The 17,726-nt window shown below is 36.3% G+C and overlaps 1 protein-coding gene across 1 annotated transcript; it reads right to left on the bottom strand.

Moving 5' to 3' along the window:
• Nucleotides 1-5,830: 5,830 nt before the first annotated feature.
• On the bottom strand, nucleotides 5,831-7,840 carry LOC111694585 (zinc finger protein 32-like). The gene is made up of 3 exons (XM_023463259.1): nucleotides 7,754-7,840; nucleotides 7,567-7,681; nucleotides 5,831-7,499 (listed from the first exon to the last, which is right to left on the bottom strand). Exons 1-3 carry the CDS (start codon nucleotides 7,786-7,788, stop codon nucleotides 6,543-6,545), a joined length of 1,107 nt encoding a protein of 368 aa, XP_023319027.1. The 5' UTR covers nucleotides 7,789-7,840; the 3' UTR covers nucleotides 5,831-6,542.
• Between the last annotated feature and the right edge of the window lie 9,886 nt (nucleotides 7,841-17,726).

Below are 17,726 nucleotides of genomic sequence, written 5' to 3'. Positions count from 1 at the left end.
TTCTCCTTCTATGCGTGGGCCCTATTGGTAACAGTACTTAAAACTTTTTTAGCTCAACTGTTTTCTTTCATGAGTGATTGATCGCCTACACATTGTTCACTACCTCTCTCTCTCTCTTTCTCTCTCTTGCTTTATTCGAAAAACAGATTAAAAAAAGGGAGAAAAAAAGAAGAGCCAGCTATAATACGAACGCTACTAATGAATGAAAAAGTTGCAAAGTCTGCGGAATTTTTTTGAAAAAACTTTTCTATGATCCTAGCTATAGTACTGCAGCTGCTGTTGAAACCTTCTTGTGGTCGGTTACTGTTGCTTACTTGATCCAAAAATCAGGGTGACCTTTATAGCGATTAAATATGTATATTACAAGGAACGAGTCGAGAGATTAAGATTGTTTTTGATTTATCATCGCTTTGAAAACTATGTACTGCACTTCGTTCACCTTTCGGAACCTCGTTTTTCGAGTCATACACAAATGTTAAAAAAATCCGAGGTTAAAAATTAATAAAATTAACCACAAACATTTTTTTAATTACGTGTTTACTACGTGTTGATTATTTGTATTCATACCAAAGATTCATCTTTAATAGTATGTTACTCAACTGGTGCGTTATATTCCTGCATAGCTAAGGTTTATTTTGGCATTATGATTTTTCAAGAATTTCTGAAAAAATTATGAGTAATTTTTTATTGATTCAAATCTTGAAAAAAAGATTAAGAACACATTTGAGTTCTTTACAATTTTTCACCTTACCTCCATCACTTTTATGTCTTTGTCCCTTGGTGCACTAATAATATTTATATTTATTTTTTAATGTACAAAAGTTGTAATCCAATTGAATTACTCTTTTACTGTGGCCCATTTAAAAAAAAAGTAATCTGTGATGAGTAATGTTTACAAATTACTTTTTTGAATTCTTGCGTTTTATTGTAAAGAAAAATCTGCCCGTATTACTCTTCAGAGATACGAATGTTACTTTTTTGAGTGAAAGTGTATGCGACTTGGGAAATTAACTGCACACCAATAATAAGCTGACATTAGCAGAATGACGTGTTGATAAATTTAGCCATGGACACATTTGATGAAGACTCCGAAACTAACTTTGGATAGATTTAAAAAAAAAGTTTACTGTGTGTGCAACTCTTCAACTTATGAATGACCAAGGTTATTTGTTTGCTACCGTTAAGCGCTCTTTTGATAAGGAAACGTATAAATTTGTGTGTGAGCGTGTGGGCACGATAGCTAGGCAAAGCCTGTCAGAAGGCGATATTCATATTACCTTCTCTTGGTGGTTGGATTATAGAATGTAGTTTTGCTGCTAGTCCCTTTCAATATTGGGGGCTTGATCGCATACATAGAGCAACTAGCTTTGAGATGCGCTGCAGCAGAGGCTATTTCAGCCGCAATTATTCGATTGCTGGGTTGGATATGCTCCATCCGCGTATGCCGACAATCAAATCTCGTTCTGTTATTTGAGCTTCGCTGGCGCAGCTCTACCGTGTTACGCGCAGCAGCTTTGGTGTCTACGCGCACCCTCTCTTTCGTCTCCCTTTCTACACTTTTGGCACGCCAACCGCTTGGCACGTAGGTCATATAGCTTGAACTATGTTTCGCCTTAATTAATATATAATTGGAAATTTTCCCAAAAAGCTCATTCGCACATGCAACCTCAGACGCGAGTTGTAAATTAGTATGTCCGATTAATCAGAGTTTTGAAGTTTTATTTGCGGCTTTTTACAAATAATGCTTAATTTTAAATTTTAACTTATCTCAACCACAAAGTTTTTAGGCGTCGAAAATTTTTAGGTTCAGATTTATGTTACTCGACCAATTAGACTCGATAAAATTCTCTCTTAAAAAAGTGATGATATGATTGTATCATTGAAATAAAAACGCTGTGCTTGGTCGTTGTATTCGTATAGATGGCGTGCTATCCATGGGGTGCCCTTTCGTAAATTTTTTATAACGTGTACCAGTAAGATATGTTTAGTGTGCATGAAGAGCACTGAATGGTGCTAGTATACAACAAAAAAAAAAATTAGCCAATTCAGGTTTGGCAGAAAATTCACGTGGTCTTAATGTTGGTAGAGTCTGGACTAACTTCAAACATTTCTAAATAAAATTTTATTTTATCAATACCAGTAATGACCGAGAATTAAAAATTCTTACGAAATGGCTGCGAACGAGCTCATAAACAAGAAGAATGGAATGAGAATATAAATAAAATAACAAAAAAATCGACGCATTTAGATGGTTATATTACTCGATTGGTATCTCGGCTAAATCTAGTATTCCATACCCACAGAGCAGAGCTGTGGTGCTGATGAAGCTACCCTTGCACTCTCCAATATTAAACATCTAGATCTACTCACCGACTTTTCGAGTTTACAGTTCACAACACTAGCACCTCCCCCTTTCTCTCTTCCTCTTCATACATACCTCTATCTCTTGCTTGCTTCTATATATTCGTTATCGCTCTAGTTTGTTCGAGCGTCACTGACCGACATCGTGTTAATCAATTCATTCGCCTTTTTCCTTTCCTCTTCTGCCCTCCATTCGTTACCTTTAGGGCTGCTCTCTCTCTCTCTCTCTCTCTCTCTCTTTCTACCTGTCTCTCTTTTTTCGCTTGCTTGCTGAAACTAGGCCACATTTATACATACGTTAAATATGTGCTACATGTGTGTTTGCACTTGTTCAGTAGCAGTTCTTGAAAATTTGTCACCTGAAAAATTCGAGGGCTCAAGTTTATACTTTCATTTTGTTGGCTCACATCTTGGAGGCCTACGCGTTTGTGAAGATAATGCCATAAATTGAGGTTACGTTTTGCTACGATAAATATGAATAATAATTTGGAGTATTGCAATCGATTTTTACTGAGGACTAAATGTGCAATAACTGAAGAGAAAAACTTACAATAAATATCTTAATCAGCAATTTTTAAAAATTAAAGTTAAATGTCAAGGATACTAGGTGGCAAGATATTATTCGTCTCAACTACAGTTCTGTAGAAATATTTCATTAGATGTTAGTCACAAAAAAATGGCGTGCGAATGCGCAGTGACATTTGAATCTCGTATATTTGATTACAATCCCCCCGATCTTAAATCCCTTGAGCGTTCGTGCCTTAAGAAAGTAAGAAAAATTTTCACACTTAGAAGACTACAATGCCACGCCTCTATACGACAGTACTGAAAACTTCCAAATTTGTATAATACGATTAGGTAAATCGTTCCCTTTTCTCTATCACTTCTACCTCTCTTTGACTGGTTTTAAAGTACTGCAAACATTTTTCACTGCGTTAAAAAAATCTAAGATAGAATTAGGTGAAAGTAAAATATGAAAACGACATGAACCATTTTGTAATTTAAATGATATTTAAATGAGTAAATTGCATTAAAAAAAAGTAAAGAAATGATACTATTCAGACAATATCAGTCATAAGATATAGGAGTGAGAGGATGAATAAAGTTGAGTAACAGGAGCAAAATGAGTAGCTAATAAAGCGATGACCGCGAATGAATCCGCTCACATGAACATAAGTATACTCATGAACATACTAATTTTGCTAATGGTGATAAGCATCTATAGCCGAGATGGGGGCGTTCGGTATAATTCCAAGCTCCGTAGCACTAATCAAAACCAGTAAGAATTTTCTGAGAGCATATTGGTGCTTTATTCATGAGCCTAAATGTTCTTTGGCTTTTGATCAATGCAAGTCTAATTTTCGAGAACAAAAAAGTAGTAGAGATCATTTCGTCTTGTCGAATTTCAAAATTCCCAATTTCTGTTTAGAACGCACAAATGAGAGTTTTTAAATTTTTTCTTTATTTATGCGTAAATCAGGTGCTGTGGTTACTGTTTTTGCAAGTCCACCGCTCAATTAATTAATTTTAACCCTAACACATCGTGTAAGTATAAATTAGCACCAACAGCACTGACGCCATTATCACAAACAGCATGACACCATATAAGACACTCACCAGTTAATCAAATGATTTTCATGCACGAACAAAGTTTGAGCAGATCGCAATACTCTCTAATGTAATTTAATGTAACAATTGATATTTAACACAATTCAAGATCTCGAGTCACGTGTTGTTTCTTCTCTCAGGAGTACTAGAAGGAGCCTTCCAGCTCGCTTTAGCTCCTTACTAGAGTGTAACTTGAATAGGCTGCATGCAAGCAAGCATTGAAATATTTGCATTCCAAAATGACCTAGTTGTCGTTGAAGATACTAGAAAGTAATGCTCTTCGTTAGAAAAACTCTGTTTTTTAATTGATGCTGAGCGCAGCAAAGTCGTACACATTCGATATTGCTAATTTTCGATGTTTTACTCTAACTGCTATAACTCATGCAAGGATAAACCAATCGATCTGAAAATTTTACATAGCACTCTTAAGGTGTTGACGGAGTGCTGTATACTTTTTTAGCAACATCCGTGTATCCTAATATGCTAAAATAGTATATTTTTTTGTGAATCCCCCAGCCTAAAGTAACATTTTGGTTTTGCTCAGCGGGAGCAAAATGTTATTTTAGGTTGGGGTAGCACAAAAATGCATTTCTATGCAATTTTGAGTTTTGCATCAATATTCGTGTGGAAATTTTGCAATATATATATAAGGTATTAACTTAAAATCGGCAATTCTTCAATGGTTTCTAGATAAACACAAGTATTTATTAACAAATTCACTATTTACAATTATATTACCATATAAACTTTCTTACCTAGATAAACACAAGAAACGACATTTAAAGTTAACTGCCGATCTTGCTTACAACCGTATAACTAATGATACAATACTCTGTATTCTACAATTTATACGCAGAGCTCCCCACTCTACACCTCGCTGTAACGAGGATTAAATTATTTAAAGAAATAATATTTCTTTACATATATTATATGGGTTATTTATGGGTGATTTTTTTATGCAATAGTATGACGAAAAATGTCTTTTTTCGCCCATTTTTTAGTGCGCAAAAAGCGTTTTTGGACACTTGTGTGCGGTAAAATGCCTCATTTGGGACAGGGGTGTGCGGTAAAACGCCTCATTTAAATGAACGTATTTTTCGCCTACTATTGCATAAAATTTTGTATGCAACACGTGCCCAGCTTTTTGCGCACACCCGTGCCCAAAAACGCCTTTTGGGCACTTGTTACATAAATAACTATTTTCGTATACATTCGATATTGCTAATTTTTGATGTTTTACTCTAACTGCGATAACTCATGCACAAAAAACTCATTGAAATATAGATTTATTGTGATACTCATTGAAGCTACTGTTATTAATTTCATAAGGCTGAAACAAATATTACACTGATATAATATGCTATTTTATTATTTAACATTCAGTCGCTCAGCATTTTGTAACTATGGTTGCCACTAGTGTAATAAATAGTGTAATAAATACAAAAAAGATACATACATTGTATATACCTGCTCTTTGGGACGTATAGTACATATAGATCGTCGCTGCCGATGTTTTAATAATAATCAATATCACGCCGTTACATAATATAAGTCGGTGCTCACTAGGGGTGGACGCAGCTTTTTGCTTTTTAGGCCAGAGTAAAGTATATAACATATATTAATTCATACAGGACAGATAAGGTGTGTGTCTGTGTCTGTGTGTGTTTAAGTGCTTAGCGTTATACTTCATTTATTTTAAAAAAAACTAGCGATTATGAATAATTAACTTAACATTTTATGCAAGATACATCTTCTGCAAAAATCCTCATTTCATGATTTGTATGTTTAACAAAACTGTACAGATTGATAAAAATTATAGATAGATTGATTGAAATGAAACATCATGTTTTTTTTTGTAATAAAAAGTTTATTAATTTATTTAAAACTTAATCGTTTCTTAAGCAGTCAGACGGAAAACATAGAAGTGATCCAAAATATAATAGTAATTGTTTTTTACAAAATTTCAATGTACATTTAACACATTTATTATTGGGTGGTAATGCGTGAGTGATGAGCTATCTCAATGACAGTTTTATAACCACTCATTTGTCTCGATGTTTAATCATTTTGCGCGGTATTGATAGGTACGTTTTAAGATCTTTTGCATTGATCTCGTGCTTGGGTATTGAAATCATGCATACATTTGACGTGCATATGTAGATATCTCCTATGTGTAAATTTTTTTCCGCATTAAACACTTGCGTGATCAATATCTCCATGCTGTGTTCTAATGTGAATTATAAGACGATCTTTTTGTGAAAATATCTTGCCGCAAGTATTACAATAAGTGGTCTTATTATGCATCAAATTCATGTGTTTTTTAAGATTACCCTTTAGTGAGAATGTCTTTCCTCACACTTCGCAAGTAGGTGCCATACCTTTATGCATCGCATTGATGTGTTTCTTAAGATTATATTTCAGCGTAAATATTTTGCTACATGTATCACATGCATGAGTTATCTTATTATGCACTGCATCCATGTGGAGTTTGAGTTTAGTCTTAGTTGAGAATTTCTTTCCGCACACTTCGCAAGTAGGTACCGTACCTTTATGCATCGCATCGATGTGCATTTTTAGAGTATATTTGCGTGTGAATGTCTTTTCACATGTAACACACGTATGTTTGACTCCATTATGAACTGCATCGATGTGGATCTTGAGTGAAGTCTCAGTTGAGAAGGTTTTTCTGCATATTTCACATGTTGGTTGCTTACCTTTATGCATCGCATCGATGTGCATTTTGAGATTTTTTTTTTGTGTGATGTCTTTCCACACGTAACGCACGTATGTTTAACACCATTATGTCCCTCGATATGCCTCTTGAGATCTCCTTTTTGGGTGAATGTTTTTCCACATACACCACACGCATGTTTAACACCATTATGCATCGCATTGATGTGGACTTTGAGATCTTCTTTTCGTACGTATGTCTTTTCACATATACTACACGCATGTCTAACACCATTATGTACTGAATCGATGTGAATCTTGAGGTTAGCCTTCGTTTGAAATTTTTTTCCGCACTTTTCGCAAGTAGGTGCCATACCATTATGCATCGCATTGATGTGCATTTTGAGAGTATTTTTGTGTGCAAATGTCTTTTTACATGTAACACACGTATGTTTGACTCCATTATGAACTGCATCGATGTGGATCTTGAGATGACCTTTTTGTGAAAATTTTTTACCGCATACATTACATGGATATTTGGTACGATTGCGTGCCTTATCAGTTTGGGTTTTACATAGACTATTTTGAGCAAATGGTTTTTCATGTGCATCAAATGCATCACTGAGTTCACCATCCCAATTCAATTCCTCTTTTACCTCGTCAACAATTTCTTCTTTAATTTTTTTTTGAGTCTGATAATCGCAACTATTTTTCATGTACTGCAAATGATCTGGATAATCGTCTTCGATTTTCTTAACTACTAATAAGTCAATGCCGAGCTTCTCGTCCTTACATTCGAATTCTATTTCCAAATCGTTATTAGGTCGCGAATTTTCATCATATTCTCGAAGCCCATGAATCTGGAAATGAAATTAGTAAAACTACTTGATAAAAATATTGACTAAACAGTCCCACATCAACACTTACTAAATTTTCTCGACAAAAACTCGAGAATTCGTCGGTTTTAGCATTGCGTGCATTGCCAATTATCATATAATCTTCATTTTCAATTGGGGAAACATCATTTGGTTCCTCCTTCACTCTGCAATATTCCCAATAATATAAAGTATTATGCCATTTTTTTTAAATTTCATTCTCACGAAACAAAAATTACCTGACATCAGAGTTATATACATCACTGAAGTCCATGTTTATCACTCGGAACTTGATCAACGACTAATTGTTTTGTAATGATGTTACACATCGAACTAGGTAACTTATACATGTAATCATATTTACAAATCGTGAAATGAAAGTTTGAGAAAATTTATGTCAACAGAGACACTCTAAACTCATCATTTATTATTGGAGAAAATATACTATGATCTCCGGCGTAATAAACAATTAGCCATTTTCTTTGAATTGTATCTTATTACAAAGAAATTATAAATTATTGAACACTTCATGAATCGAGCTTATGATGTGTCCTAGTTTAATATTACGAAGAGAGCAAAGTGGTTTTGCAGGAAAAAAATAAAGAAATGACAGAGGTTGGTATACGTCAAAAGACAATAGAAGTAAATGCATAAAAAGAAAGTTACATAAGGAGGTAGATAAAAGTAACGATATGATAGCGTTGCGCGCAAGAGATAGATGAAAAATGAACGAGCTAGTCGTCACTCGAGAAACATATCATTCTGTCTCTATGTATTACAAGCAGCACACCGTGGCGGGAACGGCGCGTCGCAGCAGCGCGTAAAAGTAAATCAAATAAAAGACAAGGAACGTGTAAAAGAGAGCTTGGAAAAGTCGAGAGGTCGGGCGAATTGAAGTGGGTTCCGATGCCACACCACAGTGCCACGGAACGTCTTGTATCTTAGCAGCCTCCCTCTTTCTTTTTCTCTTCTACGTGGCTCGCCTTTTTGTTTTTGCCTCTCCTTTTTTTCTAACTGTCTAGTTTTCTGTACGCGTGCATATTGGTGCGTCGGCTAAAGCGCGCAGCAACGGGCGGTGTACTAGCAAACGCACCGAGTGCTATATACTCTTTCTTTCTCTCTCTTCTCTCTGTGAAATAAAAGTTCTTCGTGCAAAAGCGTCCTAGTGCGTATCAATTTTTCTTTTGTTTCTACTGAATTTTATACTTGCAGTTCGTTTTTTTTTTGTTGCATTGCAGTTGCTAGAAAATATTCATTCACCACTTTGTCGAATAAAACTTTCGATACAGCTGTTCGCCAAAAATGTACGTTATCTTTTTTATCCAACTTTACGTTCAAGCTTTCGAAATACTCGAAGAAAGATTGAGATTTGGATGAAAAGTTACTCATATACATCACAAATACGTATCATATTTGACTGATTTTTTTCCGTTTCTTCTCATGTATTTTTCAAATCAGATTTGCTAATTTTATAAATAACAAGTGACGATGAAAGCTTTCTGACTGTGGGTGACCGATTTTAACGAAAGAACTTACAGCTCTTGTACCCAAAAGTGGATGACACGTTTTTTTCTATAATTTCACTTCGGGGCAAGTTTGAATGGGCAAAAAAGGCATGTAAGATAGTCAGAAACATCGCTCTATCGATTTATAGAGTTAAATCTAATTTTTACCCAAATGTATACATTAGATTCATTCAGAAATTCGAGTGTATCTGTTTATTTAATTTGAATATTGAATTTGCGAATAAGGAATCGAAGAGGGGAGAAAATTTCCTATTAAACAAGAACAAAGCGACCAATTTAAATAGTAATTTACGATACAAACTACCAATTATAAATTAGACGAAGTATTGGGCAAAGCAAAGAGGTATATTATAAGGGCCAGTTACATATGTAACGCCTCATTATTCAGGATTTGAGATGCGCTCTTTTTTATGGAGGCAATAGTACTTGATTTAAATTTTTATTTTGGGCATTTAAGCTTTTTATCGCGTTACTCATGCTAGTTGCTCTTCTGTCACTAGTGGTTTAATGCTTTTAAAAGGATGGGAGGGGGAGTCAATCCCCATACATTGATGCGTCAGTCCTACACGTTGAAGTGCCAAAAACGACTGAATATGGTTATTTTATTTTCTGTCGTTGAATTCTATTCCCGAACGCCAAGTATATGTATAAGATGTTGTTAGGAGGATGCGAGCAAAAACTCAATTTGATTCGTCTAGGTAAAGAGTTTATTTACATGAATTAAATTAGATTAAATTATTATAAATTAGACTACTATTTACATTGTGTTAGTAACCTAGGAAAAGAGAATCAACAATTAAATGTTAATGCTCTCTCTCTCTTTCAACTACAGTCACCTACTCTTTTTGTCTATTTTAAAACTTTTAATAATTAAATAAATGAATTGAAGTAATTTTAAATTATACTTTATTTCTCTATTTTTAATGAGAGTTTATAAACGCGTGGGATTCTTAGAATTCCTTTTTTTATTCTCTTTTTTTTTTTTTTTTTTTTTTTTTTTTTTTTAGTTGATTACGGCCCTTTCTGCTACTAGGCTAATTGGCCAACCTCGCCGTTCTACCTAACGGTGGGTCTTGCGTGTATATGTAAGTGTGTGTGTTAGTGTATTAGCGTGTACCTATAGTCGATATGGTTGCGCCTCCCATACCACTGAGGTTACGCTTTGATAATGGTGTGACCCCCAACACCAGAGACCGCAGTTGAAGTGCACCGGCTTTTTTCCAAGGAAAATTTCCACGGATTACACCCAACGGTGCAAACCCCGCAGAAAAAATCCTCGGGAAAAAACCAGCCCACCGCCGGGATTTGAACCCCTGACTTCTCGGTTGAGAAGCAAGAGCTCAAGCCCCACAGCTACCGCGGCCTCCTTTTTATTCTCTCTTCTGCTACCTATTGTGCTGACATCTCTTATGGTGAGCGTGTACCACACACAGCTTACATATGTATCTGCAGTTGTTAATGTTTCAGGTGATAGGAGGCACTTCACGTGGTAAAAAATGTCGGGAGTGCGGTGATGCGCGTCGGTCGTCGATTGTCGTCGGTGGTCGGCTGGCGCGCAATAGAACGTACGTAGTGATGCAGTTTAAAGTACGGGTCACATCGGTAAAGGCATTGAGTCACGCGGGCTCTTTGTTTCGCGAGGAACAGTCTCGGCTCGGCACGACAATGACGTGAAAACGTCGGTCAATATCTGATAGCTTTCACGAGTAAGATCCATTTTGTAGCGAGCGCATTCACGCTGCGCAGCGGCTCCGCTGCAGTTGCGCCTAATCGTAAATAGCGCAGCGCGCCCGTGTACACACGTGTAAGCGTGTAATTCATCAAAGGAGCGGGGTGAAATCTGCACGGGCTACTGTGGCGATTCATAGGTGTGGCATCGATCAGTGTAGTGCGTGTGCAAGCGTGCGCAACGCAATAGCTCGCGCCGCAATATGACATCTGTAGCGCAAGGCTATCGTCGTATCGCACCTTCGAAGGGAATTAGACACGCTCCTCGAATCGGCAGCAGTGGCTTCCACTGCTACTACTACTGCGATATTCGATGCAGCTCGCTGACAAACCGTAAGCATACGTGTTGCGTTAACGACCGGAGATTCTCTGCGTCTAATGCGAGAGCGATGTAGCAACACAAGATCGAGGTCGAAACATTTCCGAGCATCTCGACTGCTCTCCACTTTCAACTCATTAATTATCATCCATTATTGATCGCTCTATTTTTCGGCTAATCTCTATTTTCATGCATATTATGAGAACACTTAGCTTGTCATTACAGGCACATGTTATTCTTGACTGCATTCCGCAGATGCATCCCACTGGATACAGAATATGCAGATACAGTAGCCACAAAATAAGGGAGGAGAAAAAAATGAAAGACGGATTCGGTGGTGAGCGTAACGTAGAGTAAACTTGGAACATCTGCAACTGTTAGCAACGCGCCTGCTGATAGCTCGTTTCGAAGTACATAGCTCGGGCAAAGAAAATGTATAGTAGTTGTTTGTTCTCGAGCGAACTTCCTTTGTATATAAGCGCAGCCAACAGCCGAGTTGTTCTGGCGTAAAAGCGCGGGGGCCAAAGGACATTGCCGTTCCAGCTACTGCCTATTTCAACCTATACGCGCATCTCTATATAGGATCCCACATGGCGCTTGTGGCCGCCTACGTACGTTCCTCCTCATTTAACAGTCAATCGGGTGACGACAAGCAGTTATGTGTGCTCGTACTACTGCCCGGTGACTCGACAACTCGTGTTGCCGGTGTTGCTTAAAAGTTTATAGAACTTTGAAATTGGAAAAAAAGTTCTACATTAAAAAATCACACTGATCCTTACGCGTAGGCGCGTATGACGATACAATAGGCAGCGAGAAAAGCCATTCACCGAACGAGTGCACGTCCTGAATGAATAATGTTGATAGTAAGAAGAAAAAGCTCAAATTCTGTTTTCGTTAACAGCTCGGCTTGCTAATCTATAAGAGAGGCCAACTTGATGCTGGATTTCTGATTAATTACTCACTGCAATAGCGCTATTGAAAGTGCTGCGCGCTTCTCTTCCTGATCCCCTGGGGACACAGTTGATTTGCATTCGAGTTTCGTGTACACAGATGAATAATGGTGTGCGATACAACGAGCTCAAGATATACATTTATATTTACATATTTGTACACATGAGGAATGCGTGGTTGTTTCGTTTCTCTTCGCTCTATGACTAGCCATATGTACTTCTGCTAGTGTGATAATTTCAGATGCATTCATACCCATTCATGGGCACTAACAGAAAAATGCAGAGACCAAAAGAGAACGCAGTCAACTTATCTCTCTGTCTTTCTACACGCTCAGGCTAAAAGAGTAAAATTTGATACAAAAAAATGTATTCTGCGCACGCAACACTTTTTAAAAGTGTTACCAAATATGCCAAAGTCTTTAAATTTAATCTTACGCGTTATTTCAAGCTAAATATTTTGTTATTAATTATGTAAGTTTTTGTAAATGAAAATAAGGCCACATAGGGTTTTACCCTATGGCCGAAATAAACATATCTCTCTATCTCTGTACCGAGCAATACTACGCAAAATCATCCATCAATGATCCTTCGAATGATCTGAACTAAAAAGCCCAATTGCTTTCTTTCTATCTCTCTCTCTCCCTCCTACTCTCTGGTAATAGGTAGAAACAAAGAACTCGCTTATTATTAGGCTCTTAGAGTGTGTCTAATTTCATTGTGGATGGATTGCTCTTCATCGGTCATGTAAAGTATATTTTGTACAAACTCTGATATAAGCTGCGATAGTGTATGTATGTGAAAAGATAACTGAGCACAGATACATATGAAGGCATTCCAAGCATTGTACACCGAGCAAGTGTAAACGTGTTTTCAGTAGTTATGCTCCAATTGAGTCAGCCCTATACTTGCACGCGCACGCGCCCACTGTTCCAACGCACATCCACATTTACACACAAGTTCTCTCTCCTAGTGAGCTCTAGTATCGTATCAAGTGACCTGAGAAACATTTAAATTTATGTACATAGTTTAGTGCTCGAGCGTTTATATTTGTACGTGCAAGGAAAAGCGACATAGAGTAAGAGAGAGAGAGAGAGATACCGAGAGAAACAGAGGATAGAAAATTATTTCTCTGGGCTAGGCGAAAAAATTATGTATACACGTGCATCTGCGGACAAACTTAATATGGAATTCTCTCTTATAAATATAGATATATAATATACATATAATTTACATAAACTGGGCGGACAAATGAAACGATTTTAAATACAGACACCAAAGTTTTCGTGCTGTAAACATTCTAGATGAGGACCTGATGCACTGCATAGCTAGCTTAGTTCTATATTTTAACTATTTGGCCTACAGGGGCTAAAACTAGGCGATTAGTAGTCCAAGTTTTACGAGCAATTGCTCAGCTTCGAAGTTCTGTACACGCAGTGCGGTTCATATACAAACAAATATCACTAGCAACTTGACTATGGTCTCTCATTCCTTCTACTCATCTCTGTTAAAATTTTGATGCTTTTTTGATGTACACGTGCGTACGCGAGTGTTTGTAGAAAATTTCCTGGACTTTTCGTTGATTCTAGTGACATTGTACTTCTGACGATTTTTACCGAGTACCGTTATATCTGTTTTTCTCTCCCTCCATTTTTCGTTTAAATTCAACGTACATTTTTTCTCGAGATTATTATTATAGCTTACGTAGAACCTACAACTGGTATAAGGTGTGCACGTACCAAGTAAGGGAAAAAATTATGTAAGGGAGTTGTGCGGGGGCAGAATTTGAACATTACCAAGAGCTGGCAACAGTCGCAGCAGTAAAACCCCAACGAGTTGGTCTAGCAAGAAAAGCGACTAGCGAGTAAATATCCTTCGATCGCCTAACTCACTGCCTCGTTTCGACTTTCTCGAGCATAAATATAGAGCAGTGCAGTGGCAGCAGTCGAGCTAAGCAGAAAAATCAAATAAACATTTATCTGTAAGTAGAAGGTACAATAAAGAAAGCGAACAGCGAAGAAGTAAAAATTTAAAAGTCACCAAGACGAGCACAGGTGGTTTGAAAGAGTGGCAGCGGCAACGCTGGCTTAAATTGAATATTCTCGTTTTCTTCGCCCACTCCCATTTTACTATCCAGCTCCTCTCATTTCTCTAACTCTTAGCTACAATAGCGTTTTTCGCTTTGTATAGCTCTTTTTTCCCCTTCCCATTCTCAAATTTAGGGTTGGTCGTATTGAACAACTACTTTAGAAAAAATGCATGAACAAAAAAAAATTGTTTTTAGTTATCATAGCTTTTAACGTCTTCAAACTTTGACTTGTAAACAATAATCGATATTGATAATAAATATCAATTATATGGTAAAACGGGGGAAAACTCTAGCTGGAGAAAGATACTTCTTTGCTATATTTTTGTCGAAATAAGCAAATCGAATTATATTTTTATTACGCACTAAGAATAAGAATTAAATTGTATTGCGTATGGACGTAAATTACAGTTTAAAGCCTCAGCTTTTTCTTCGAGAGACAATGATCGTATGATCTCTGTTGTTACCATTGTTCACTACCAGCGTTAGATCAGATTTGCAAGTTCATTGAATTCATTTTTTGATAATCAGAAAATGTGTAAACTAAAACGCGTCTTACATCTATATGAATTCTTTCTCTCTCAATCGATGGAAATAATATTTTCGCAGGAATTCCAGAAATATGGCAAGTATGAGAATGTACAATATACTTTTTCATATAGCTAAAGTTTTCTAAGTATAAAGTATGGAAATGTGGATTTACATAATTGAATAATTTTTAAAAGAATAAACGGAAGGATTGCATATTTATACGAGTTAGTGAAATGCAAAGGAACATAATTATTGAGTGTTTGCCTTGCCGAGAAGCATTCGAGGAATTCCATTCATTCACGCTTTTGTATATGATTTGCTGAAATGCTCAATATCATAATTTTGTAGGCTACTATATTTGTGAATGCACACGTAATGATACAATTATACTTATATGTACACATGCACGCCTTTAATCACAGACATACACATGCATACACGAAGCTTATTTTGATTAATGTTTGTATACATTTTTAATGACTCAACCAATCTACAGATTGTCGAATTATAATTCGAGCTTAAACTCAGTCTATGTCATTATGTGGCTTATCATATTATCGAGTTTTGCTTAAGCTTAAGCAATAACTTACAGCTTCAACGTGTGCCTACGACAACGGTACATCGTGCCACATCGCATAAAGGCGCTACGATAAAAAAAACCTATAATGAAGTTTCATTGAGATTATGCAAATGATATTCAAAAACTCGACCAACCACGGACCTGTGTTTCCCAATATAATCTGTTGTCATTGCATTGAAGTTAGATTATGTCATTCAAGAAATAGAGGGCTTATTCTTCCTTTTTTAATGTGTTTACACGATATCTCTTTAGAAACGCCATAGTAGGAAATTATTTCTTTCTTTTCTTACTTTCTCTTTATCTCAATCTGCATCCTTCTCATTTTGGTATCATTCTACCGACAGTTAAATTTACTCCTCTTTGATTAGTTTATTCTTATACACCACAAACTGTCCATCTGTTCCGTAGATTCCGCTGACGAGCGCTGCTATATTGACTAAATAGCTTTTATCGATTGTATTTTCCAATAACTATATGTATTTATACCCAGAGTGAGTTTATACAAGTGCTTTATACTTTCATAAGAACTATATGACGTTGGATCGATCATTTTTTGGAGACTCCAAATTAGTCTCGTATGTATCAAAACGTTCAGTGTGAAGATCTATATATTAAAGTTTTAGACTTTAATCGAGGTTTGTAATGCATTAACTAATCATCAGTTGTTTTATCAACTTTTGGGAATGTATCAGGTCAACCATAATGCAGTCAAAAATGGTGCATTCACTTAGTATGTATGTGTTTTAATGAGTACATTGGAAAATTAAAGTCCGAATCGAAAAATGTTTACCTTTTGGTAATGTAACAATTTTATATTTTCTCATAAATCTTATGGAAATATGAAATATGAAATTACTGTAATGTTTAAAATTAAGATGTCGTTAGTCAACGTAACTTCGATCGTGCTAAAGTAATTTTTTTTTAATTTCACGCAATCTTTTACAAATTGGTTTACAGACTTGTGTTTTATTCAATTTAAGAAAATTAAAAGATAATGTTACTGCAACGCTGCTCCATGATATATTTCAAATAAAATTTTTAAATAGGGTTCGTCTAAGGCAGTCGGGTGAAAAGAATAAATTATGGATTTCTCAATGTTGGAATAAACGAACTATTTACACTCAATTCCTACTCCAAGTTTACGAGCCTATGCGTTCAAGTGGGAAAAAGGCATGAGAAAAGTTACATATGATACTACGATAGCGCCTCCACCAAACTAACCGTGATTCAGGCTTGCATCTGAAAGAGACAGAAAGAAAGAGATCGGCTTGGGATTCGTTAATTAGGCAATCTTTAGTGAGCAGTGAATTCTATCTCGGCCCTCGAATTTGTTGGGCCTTAGAGTTCGCAGTTAATTGGAACGAGAGAATGTATTAGGAATCGCCGAGAACTAAAATTGAACAATCAAGCGTGTCTACTAATCACAAGATTTTGTAATAATATTGCCTAATCACGTTTGCGTAAACCTCTGACTAAAGGCTTTTGCTCATTTAGGCTCCTTGAGCCTAAAATTTCCCTTTCCCTTAGCTTTAGTCCATCACGATATAGGTCGTAGTAATCAAATTAATAATAATACTAACGAAATGATTATTATATTTAGGCTATAAAGGCGATATAGAGAGCAAGGAATAATCTATTTGTTAAAAATTACACTTCCAGATTTACGTGACAATAAACAAAGTTTAAAATTAATACATTTATACCTGACATATTCACCTATTGACTGATACTAATGTTAAATGTTACTTTTTATGTTACAGATAAACTATGATAGCGCAGAAAAATGATCAAAGTCCGGTGAAAAAAGTCCAAGTTAATCGATGATAAAAGATATTTCAAATGCAAGTCGTGAAATTATATGAGACATGAGATTGAAGTTGAGGTTAAGAAAATATTGTGCAGTACGGCATGGATATCTACTTCGTCTACGAGACAAAACGACGACGACAAGGACGACAAAGGCACCGACGACTCCGGCTACGAAGTTGGCGCATCCTGTCGGCTCGAAAAAGAGCGACAACAATTTAACAATACATATGCATTCATAATCATTTGCATGCAGAAAAGTCACTGTTGGAGCAGGATACAACTAAGCTTTGAATGTGACCGAAGAGAGGGGCCAAAACTGCGCCGCATCTACCTCGAATAAGCACAATTTTTTCTATCTTCGTTCAAGAAATACACTGACGTATTCTCTTGTAATATGCATACACGGGTGCGTGTATGCGTCTGTCTTTACTTTAAAAAACTTTTAGAAAGAGCGTTAAATTCGAGCGCGTACGAGTGATGAATTAACGTGACAGTATTCATTAATTATTTTTGAGAAAGTTGACACGTTGATTTTTCGTAAAATCTCCGTGTTTTCAATTGAAGAGTAAATAAACATGAACAGTGCCTTCGAGCTTTGATTAGTGTCGATAAGTGTGACCGCTAGTCTCTTCAGCATATCCGATCATCGTCATAATAACGGAACAATTCATCATCATTTACGAACA

Source organism: Trichogramma pretiosum, unplaced genomic scaffold (genome assembly GCF_000599845.2).
Source record: "Trichogramma pretiosum strain Unisexual culture from Peru unplaced genomic scaffold, Tpre_2.0 scaffold41, whole genome shotgun sequence".
Taxonomy (NCBI): Eukaryota; Metazoa; Arthropoda; class Insecta; order Hymenoptera; family Trichogrammatidae; genus Trichogramma; species Trichogramma pretiosum.
This window is presented reverse-complemented; position numbering and strand designations above follow the sequence as displayed.

Bases quoted from the DNA above. Each gene is read 5' to 3' on its own strand.
- LOC111694585 (XM_023463259.1), bottom strand. From the start codon at position 7,788: ATGGACTTCAGTGATGTATATAACTCTGATGTCAG. The intron at 7,682-7,753 runs GTAATTTTTGTT...GGAATATTGCAG, and splicing joins GTATATAACTCTGATGTCAG to AGTGAAGGAGGAACCAAATG. The intron at 7,500-7,566 runs GTAAGTGTTGAT...TTTCATTTCCAG, and splicing joins GTTTTTGTCGAGAAAATTTA to ATTCATGGGCTTCGAGAATA.